Source organism: Apostichopus japonicus, chromosome 23, assembly GCF_037975245.1.
Source record: "Apostichopus japonicus isolate 1M-3 chromosome 23, ASM3797524v1, whole genome shotgun sequence".
In the NCBI taxonomy this organism is placed as follows: Eukaryota; Metazoa; Echinodermata; class Holothuroidea; order Aspidochirotida; family Stichopodidae; genus Apostichopus; species Apostichopus japonicus.
Window position 1 is genome coordinate 5,434,245 of NC_092583.1, and position 9,668 is coordinate 5,443,912.

General features: G+C 39.9%; 1 protein-coding gene across 2 annotated transcripts; it reads right to left on the reverse strand.

Moving 5' to 3' along the window:
• Positions 1-930: 930 nt before the first annotated feature.
• Positions 931-7,493, reverse strand: LOC139964892 (uncharacterized). 2 transcript variants are annotated; one of them, XR_011792118.1, is made up of 2 exons: positions 1,275-7,493; positions 931-1,109 (listed from the first exon to the last, which is right to left on the reverse strand). XR_011792118.1 is itself a non-coding variant. In XM_071966950.1 (2 exons), exon 2 carries the CDS (start codon positions 6,875-6,877, stop codon positions 1,628-1,630), a length of 5,250 nt encoding a protein of 1,749 aa, XP_071823051.1. In that variant the 5' UTR covers positions 6,878-7,084; positions 7,250-7,493; the 3' UTR covers positions 931-1,627. The 2 variants fall into 2 exon arrangements, 1 of the variants encoding a protein (XP_071823051.1); XM_071966950.1 differs by having other exon boundaries at positions 931-7,084; positions 7,250-7,493.
• Positions 7,494-9,668: the final 2,175 nt, after the last annotated feature.

Below are 9,668 nucleotides of genomic sequence, written 5' to 3' on the forward strand. Positions count from 1 at the left end.
CGCGGAGTGTACAGACATTTAAGTTGAGTAAAGATACTCCCTAGATCGCCGGAAATGACCCTTTCCGGGCCTTGCTAATTTGCAGATAAACGAAGAATAAATAGGTGTCATCGCCATTTTGTCAGAAAATTACACCAACAAAATGTGACAAATGTCAATAGATAGATGAGAGCGCTATAAAAAAGTCTATAATCGCAAATAAGTAAAAAGTGGTAAAAAGCTGAAAAGGACGCCAGCAGTCCATTTGAGTCCGTCAGGGGGGGGGGGCATCCGCCCCCCCTGACTGCATGGACGCTCCGCCACTGATTGTCAGGGCCAAATAACCACTTCCTGATGTAACTTATGCAACACATAGACCCACTAACAATCTACAGGATCGCGTTATAAAGTTAATTCCCTCGTATTTCTGAAATGGCGCCGAAATGATGTATTAAATTAGTATTTGTATTATTTTCTTTTCATTTATTTGTTTTTTCTCAATATACTCAAACTGTAGGTTGAATAAGTAGGCCCCTATGCTTTTATACAATAACTATAATTTTAAATGTACAAGGGGAAAGGAAATGGTCTAAAAACCCTTAATATGCTTAACGAGTAGATCCACTCCCCCAAAAGATAAGAAAGAAAGATGAAAATTAACATCAATGGATAAATACACAAGACCAAATGGTTTGAAAAAAAAAAAAACTTAACTCCAGGTAAAACAGTTTGATGAAGAAGTGAATATTCAAAAGCTATTTGAATTATAAGTACAACGTTCTTTTTAAACGAAGGCGGTGAAGCATGAATTTTTCATTGAATTAGGCAAAGAATTCTAATAAGTATTAGCTCGATAAGGATCTTAATAATAATAAGATCTTAATAATAATATTAATTCGAGGACGTGGTTTGTGCATGTAATCAGCCTGCCTCGTAGAATGATTATGTAGGCTATGTAAATCAATATAGATTTCTTTATTCCGTATTCCTGTAATCCAAAGATTATTCAACGCAGAAGAAATGTTGAGTCGATTCGTGGTTTATTAGCTTTGATATCTGGTAACTATCTGGTAATCTGTTAATCTGTTAATCTGCTAATCTGTCAATCTGTCAATCTGTCAATCTGGTAACTAAATAAATAAAAACGAAACATACGTTTGTAATTAAACAATCAGGAAATCGATTAATGAATAAGTCAATTATTGAAGAATAAATACATAAATCCAAATCATACAGAATAAATAATCATGTATGCAACAAATATACAACGTTATATCAATAAAAACACAACTTACATAAAATCTTTGGTTTAACACTGGAAAATACATCTTGCTTCAAAGCGTTCTTGATATCGACTGAACTCAAATTACGGTAAATGAACGTAAAGACAGAACCAACGAAAACAACAAATTTCAAACACATACTCACGCACGCACGCACACTCGCACAAACACGCACACGCGCAGTAGCACTGCAACTTTACATGACGCACACTTCGTAACAATACACAAACAACACATCGTGTGAGCGCGTTTACACTCCCCCCTGTTAAATCATATGGATTTTACACACATTTACAACCAATCAAACAATTTAGTACACTGAGACAAAGTAATATATATATTCAAAGAAAAAATCAACAATGAGACTAATCAGACATTCTCTTTACAATACACAATTTCGTCATCGGTCTTTTGAGTATTTTATTACGAACCTTAACCTCAACGCTTCTTACTTTCCCATCGCTACTCTTGAAAACTGTAATGATTCTAGCTAAAGGCCATTTTCCGCGTGGAATTGTTTCGTCGGTGAGGAGAACTATGTCCCCAATGACAACATTTTCTTTCGGAAAATTCCACTTATGGCGTTTTTGGAGGAGAGGCAGATATTCTTTCCGCCATCTCTTCCAAAACAAGGAAGCAAGGTACTGTACTTGAAGCCACCTTTTACGCCCGTAAGAGACTCCTGTGTCAACTGGGGTGTCTGGCCCATGTCTCATCAAAAGCAGGTGGTTCGGAGTAAGAGGCTCCTCATCTTTTGGATCTGAGGAGAAGTCAGTGAGAGGTCTTGAGTTGAGAATAGATTCAACCTCGGCTAGTACAGTAGTAAGAACCTCATCAGTGACCGTTTGCTGCCTCAGGACGCCTCTTAGAATCCTTCTTACCGACCTAATAAGCCTTTCCCATGCTCCTCCGAAATGGCTGGCTGTAGGAGGGTTAAAGTGCCACTCACAACCTTTACTATGAAGAAAGGCTTCTACGTCATCTTTATTCATAGCTTTAAAGGCATTTCTCAACTCTTTCTCGCCAGCTTGGAAATTAGAGCCATTGTCGCTAAAAATCTTAACTGGCTGACCTCTTCTTGCTACAAAACGTCTGAAAGCATTAAGGAAGGTATCAGCATCAAGGGATTCACAAACTTCCAAATGAACAGCTCTGGAGGACAAGCAAGTAAAAATGCAACCGAACCTCTTTACGGTCGAGCGACCTCTTTTCGCTTCGAATGGCCCAAAATAGTCCACGCCGACAAAACTAAAAGGAGGTTTGTCAGAGGAGACTCTCTCCAAAGGCAATGCGGCCATTATCTGACAAGAAGGCCGTGCAAGGATCTTACGACAAACAACGCACTTACTCACTACACTCTTCACTGCTGTTCGACCATTCAGTAGCCAAAACTTTTGCCGAATGGCACTTAACGTCATGGCCAAACCACCATGACCTACCGACTCATGATAATATCTAATAATGAGTGTGACTACTGCTCCCCTAGGGGGCAAGATAATTGGGCGCTTAACGTCATTTCCCAAATCAGCATTGTCGAGACGACCCCCCGCTTTAAGTACATTTCCAAGAAGAATGGGTTTGAGTTTAAATAATCGCTGGTCACCCTGCCAGGATTTAAACGCCGATTTTTGGACCCATGAAATTATGGTAGTTTCACTCGCTTCGATTTCTGATACAGACAGATTTATGCCACTTGCTGCCAATGAACCTCTACACTTATTAACAAAGCGAAAGACCCAAGCTAACACCTTGACTAACTTGGTCCACGATGAAAACCTGGAGATTAACTGCTCAGAAAACTTATCATTAACTAAAGTAGTTACATTAAGAAAAACAGACTTTCCTATTTCTGTGTCTCCAGACAAATCAATATCATCATGTTTCAGTGAAGGCCATGCGCTTTCTTTCTTCGAAAGGAAACTTGGGCCGGAGAGCCACGTTCCTAAATCATACGTACCCCTCGAGCCATCATCGGCTGGGTTTTCTTTGGAGCCTACATGTCTCCATTGATTTGGAGAGGAGAACTCTTGAATCTTGGACACTCGGTTCGCAACGAAGGTTTTAAATCGCTTATCCTCGTTGCGAATGTACCCAAGGACAATCATTGAGTCCGTCCAAAATATAACATCATCGAGATCAAACCTAATCTCTTGTTTGATCGACGTGTACAACGTCACTGCAAGAACCGCGCCCATTAACTCGAGCCTAGGAATAGACACGGGCTTCATTGGGCTGACTTTGGCCTTTCCTTGAATGAATGAGCAGCTTGCTTCACTGTCAGCACCTATCACGCGGAGATATGTCACTGCAGCATATCCTCTCTGAGATGCGTCACAAAACACGTGAAGCTGGACGCGCTGTGCGTTATCTAACTGTAGCCAACGAGGGATCTGTATAGATGAAAGAAGAGGAACATTTTGAAGCCACTTCTTCCATGTCACAAGTTCTTCGTCCGTCAAGGGTTTGTCCCAATCAGACCCTTTGCGACAAATATCTTGTAAGAGGTACCGAGCAATGACAACAAAGGGAGCAGCAAAACCCAATGGGTCAAAGATCGAGCTTGATATTGACAATAACCCTCGCCTTGTAAAGGGTTTGTCGGGCAACGACACGTTGAATAGGAAATTGTCATTTTCGGCATTCCAACTCACTCCCAGTGTTCGCTCAGTTGGAAGAGTCTCCAGGCTATTACGTAAATTTGGAGCTCTTTCGGACTCTGGGATGCTTTGGAGAACGGCACGATCGTTACTAACCCACTTCGTGAGTCTAAAGCCGCCCTTACTTAAAATACTTCTAAGGCGTTCCACAACTTCTATTGCAACAGTTGGATCATCGACTGAAGCCAGAAGATCGTCTACATAGAAGTTGTTCCTTATGAACTGAATGGCTTTCTTACCTACAATGTCCTGATTATGTAACTCGTTGTCCCTGGCCGTGCGCTGTAACGCATAGCCGGCGCAAGCTGGTCTTGACGTGGCACCAAAGAGATGCACCGTCATTCTATATTCGAGCGGTTCACTTTCTAGATTACCGCCAGGCCACCACAAGAACCTGAAGACATCGCGGTCTTCGCTTATCACCTGCACTTGGTGAAACATTGCCTCTACGTCAGCAACTAGTGCAATTCGCTGTTGCCTAAATCTGTGGAGAACACCCACGAGACTGTTTATCGTGTCTGGGCCTTTCAATAAACACGAGTTTAATGAAGTATCCCTCCACTTCGCTGCACAATCATAGACTACTCTGACCTTGTGAACAACTGGATGGTGAGGCAGATACCAAACATTACCAGCCTTACCTTCACCTTGAACCCGTTCGGCATAACCTTTCGCAATGTAACCTTCTACGGTTTCTGTATACTTTTGACACATTACATTGTCTCTTAATAGCTTACGTTTTATGTTTCTTAGACGTGATTCAGCTAACGGTTTATTGGAAGGCAAGAAATGGTAATCGTCCTTCCACAGAAGTCCTATCTGGTAGTGACCTTCACTAGTAAGTGAGGCAGTAGATTCTAATATACCTTTGGCTCTCTTGTCTTGGACAGAATCACCTTCACCAATACTCGCATCGTCTACAGACCAAGAACTTTTAAGTAAACTTAAGATCTCTCCATTCGAGCAACAAGATATACGATGGATGTTCTTTCTATCGCTACGACCACTGAAACCTGTAGGACCCATAACAGACCAACCAAGGGGTGTCTTTACTCCATACGGATCCCCCGTTCCACCACGCCTCTCATCCATAACCCAAAATGCTTCGGGAACATCCGCCCCTATTAGTAGCTCAAGGTTGTATCTTGAGATATCCCCCCAGGGAATAAGTTTCAAATGTTGCCACCGGTTGAGGTCTCGAGCAGAGGGGACACTATCATCACTATTGGGTAGTTTTGGAACAGAAAGAGCAGTTATTGACAAATCATTACTTTCATTCTCCCCTTTAACGGTAATATCAAATGTTGAACCGATCTTAGGTTCGACTCCGTTAACCGTCGAAGACGTGTAAGACGTCGGTTTTCCCTTAACACCTAACTTCTTCCTTAGGGATTCTGAACACAGAGTAGTGTCTGACCCACTGTCCAAAATAGCCAGGGTATGCACCCGATTACCATTGTTACCGGTCACTGTAACCGGCAGAATTCTCAAGAAAACGTTACTACCACAAACAGCAGTGTTTGACATAACAGAGATATTCTCTTGATTGGGTGGAGGATGAAGTAGATCATTGTGTTTGTTAGACTGACAAAACGTGCAAACGGTATCCCTTCTACATTTAGCCACCGAATGACCAGGAAATAGACACCTAAAACACAACCTCTTTGTCCTAACAATGTCTAGCCTCTGGTTGTAACTCATGTTGCAGAACGACTCACAGTCAAAAATCCTATGATCATCATCACAAGCAAAACACTTAAGAGATCTACCTTTCATAAAATTAGATTTCACGCGAGGTTTCTCGTCACTCACTACGCTACTCGACTTGCCTATATTCCTACCAAACATGTTAGACGAAATTTCAGCTTGACCTGTCAGATACGATAGAAGGTCATTAAATTCTGGTTCTCTACTCTCATGTATCTTTTGGGCGACATTTGCCCACCCAGTTTGAAGATAAACAGGTAACAAACTGTGAATCTTAAGAAGGTTACTTGTTGAATTTAGGTCATTTACATACCCCATCTGAGTTAAGGTAACGTAACACCTCTGCATTTCGGATATGAGCTTCCACAAGCTTTCTCCGTCATTAGCCTTAATCGATTTGCGACTAACCAATTTACTCATCAAAGAATTCAGAATCAGATGCGGTTGACCAAATTGACGTTTCAAAATTGCCTTCGCGCTTTCGTAACCTTCGTCACCTAGAAGCGCGCAACTTTCGATGCAGAAACGCGCTTTACCTTTACATAGCTGCAGCAAATACTGCAAACGCGCGGCATCACCGCTCAATTTACTTGCCACGTTAACTTCGAAATTGGTTATGAAGTACCAATAATCTGTGGGGTCTCCATTAAACTCAAATACCTCAGCCTTCGGTAACTCTAATGCCAATTTGAGTTCGTTAAACCCGAATACATAGTTGGAATCACAACTAGAACTAAACCTACTTGAACTTAAATGTGGAAGACCTTCACCATTCTTCATGTCTACGTTACTATTACTACCATCGGTAATATCATTAACTTCCTTAGAGCTAACACAATGACTAACGTTACTATTCTTAGTAAAAATACCGTTATCATCATTGTCGGTTAACCTCTTTTCCTCGTCGCCTTCGGGAGCTTCTGAGATCCTCTCGGGCCCTTTTCTGCTGAGGTCTACATACCTCTCGACTTCGATCTTTACGGCGATGAACTTGCTGACTACGTCCGCCATCCATTCTTCTTCCAAAATAAACTTATCTTCTTCCAAAAGCTTTTCAATCACAGCTTGATGGGCCTCTTCTATTGCTTCTAAATTTTTATTCGCTTTCTCTAAGAGTTCCTTCACAGAGTCTATTCCTGCGTCCTCTCTAATGAGAGTAGAAATAGAATTAATCGCTCTAGTCAAGGTCCCCTTCTTATTCCTGCGCCGTATTAACAGCGTCTTCATCGTAAGGGCCTCGTCCGTTGACATCTTCAATTATAGATTTTATTTACTGTAAATCAATATAGATTTCTTTATTCCGTATTCCTGTAATCCAAAGATTATTCAACGCAGAAGAAATGTTGAGTCGATTCGTGGTTTATTAGCTTTGATATCTGGTAACTATCTGGTAATCTGTTAATCTGTTAATCTGCTAATCTGTCAATCTGTCAATCTGTCAATCTGTCAATCTAGTAACTAAATAAATAAAAACGAAACATACGTTTGTAATTAAACAATCAGGAAATCGATTAATGAATAAGTCAATTATTGAAGAATAAATACATAAATCCAAATCATACAGAATAAATAATCATGTATGCAACAAATATACAACGTTATATCAATAAAAACACAACTTACATAAAATCTTTGGTTTAACACTGGAAAATACATCTTGCTTCAAAGCGTTCTTGATATCGACTGAACTCAAATTACGGTAAATGAACGTAAAGACAGAACCAACGAAAACAACAAATTTCAAACACATACTCACGCACGCACGCACACTCGCACAAACACGCACACGCGCAGTAGCACTGCAACTTTACATGACGCACACTTCGTAACAATACACAAACAACACATCGTGTGAGCGCGTTTACAGGCTATATTGTACATTGTAAGTATTAGCCTCCGAAGAAGATCCTGCTAGGATCGAAACGTCAGGCAGTAACTTACTTTTACACAATCTTTATTGTACGTAATAATAATAAGCTTTGAAATCAGGAGGTTTATGATTATTAATAGAACGGTAAACAAAAGTTGCAATGTGAACATTAATAATGCCAGGAAATTTAAGGGGATTGAGAGAAGCAATTAGCTTGCTGGTTTGATCATTGAAGGAAGCTAAAGGAATATGACGTTTCTTGATACATTTTACCAGACCAAATTGTCACGCAACAAAAGAGATGGGGATGCATAAGAGTAACATATATATAAAGAGCAAAAAAACTTGTCTCGTTCACGGTAGTGAATGCTTCAAAAATTAGTGAGAATCCCAACACCTTGGCGATTCTTGATAGAGATTGAATTAATGTGATTATTCCAAGTCAAGTCAGAGTCAATAGTAATTAACTCTTAGAAACGTTATATAAATGTAATCCTTTAAGATATTTTTCATCCATAGATATGTTAAATGTCACATTACTATTACTATTTGGAAAACAATATAACTAGTCTTACTCACATTAAGAGAAAGTATATTGGTAGAAAACCAAGCATATAACTTTGTAACTTTTGTAACTTAATACATTATGGACGGTGAAGAAAACACCACCAGTAAACAAGATAGTGGTACATTTCTCTGATACCTTATATATACCATTGACATAAATGATTAAAGTAACGGCCTTAAAATAGATCCTTGATGTGGAACACCACATACAGTAGTCATCTTCTCGGAATCTACATTGTTGAAAGTTGTGAATTGTATTCTGTGCGGAAGATAGATTGAAATCCCATGAAGGCCGAGGCCACTAAAACCATAATGTGAAAGTTTCATGAACTTACTTTGGTGGTCCATCTTTGAATGCTTTCGACAAATCTAAAAAGGAACACATAAAATGATCTTCTTATCCATAGCATCGTACAAACCATCCGTTAAAGCCAGCTCAGTTGAATGGCCTGGTCGGAAACCGTATTGTCCTTTGAACAGAATACTATGCTTTCTAGCAAACCTGTTAATACGGCTATAAACTATTCTTTCAAATATCTTCGAAAAAGCTGATAAGACAGAAACTGGTACATAATTGTCACTAGATTCAGGGTCACCTTTTGGATCTCTTCATCATCAATCGCTGCCATTGTAAGGTCGATGGTAAGAGAGTAAAAATTTTGAGAATTCTTGCACTGATTTTTTAGATATTCTCCTAACTTCTGCATTCAAATAAACAACTGAGTGTTGTCTTGCCGCATAAAATTATGTCCGTTTTGGCGAATGTTTTAGTCATTATGCCGCAGTAAAGACTGCCGCATATTGAGTAGGATTTACGTTAGACATTATTTGAAAATAATATTTTTTGCTTTCTTGGTCATTATGTAACTGTAATTGCCGCGTAATGGCTACGATCTATCTTGAAGTCATAATGCGGCAGTAAAAACCGACTGCATAATAAAGACATGGATGTGCCACGCTGGCGGCACTCGGTGGCCCCGCCCAGCACTAAAAATTAACGCCCAGCACTGTCTTAAAAGTCTTGAATCCCGCCCAGCACTATTTTCTTCTAAAATCCCAACATTCCTAACAATATATTCAACATATTTGGGCCTAGCCTTTGCCAAAATCATACAGTCTAATAATGCATCAGTTACGCATGCGAGAAACATTGGCTCTCAGTCGGTCCCTTGTAAAATCTCTTTGAAACAAACTAATAACTTTTACCAGGTACGTAATATATTTCACTAAAAAAAAATGTAAATTGTTAGCAAAACTAGTGTATGTGCTTAAAAAGCTACACAAGTGCCAGCATTTGGCATCTGAGCACCTTCAAAATTTGAAAAATTTCTCAAAGGGGAGGGGGACGTCCCCTCCCCTTCCAACGTCAAGGAGCCTTTGTGAGCACTTTTAGGCATACCATCCTTCATGTTACAGACTATTCCTGACAAAAATAATACGCAGGAAGGGGGCAAGGGTACCTTGCATATGGAACCCTGTGACTCGAATCAGAAAGTGTGTTACTGTGCACTGATAATAATTAGATTGAACAGCTGTCTGAAACGGCAAGATACAACGTGTCAAACACAAACCTGCACACCGAGTACTTTGAATTGAAAGCCATAA

What these genes read in the sequence shown, in the direction of transcription:
- LOC139964892 (XM_071966950.1), bottom strand. Translation starts at nt 6,877, where the DNA reads ATGTCAACGGACGAGGCCCTTACGATGAAGACGCTGTTAATACGGCGC.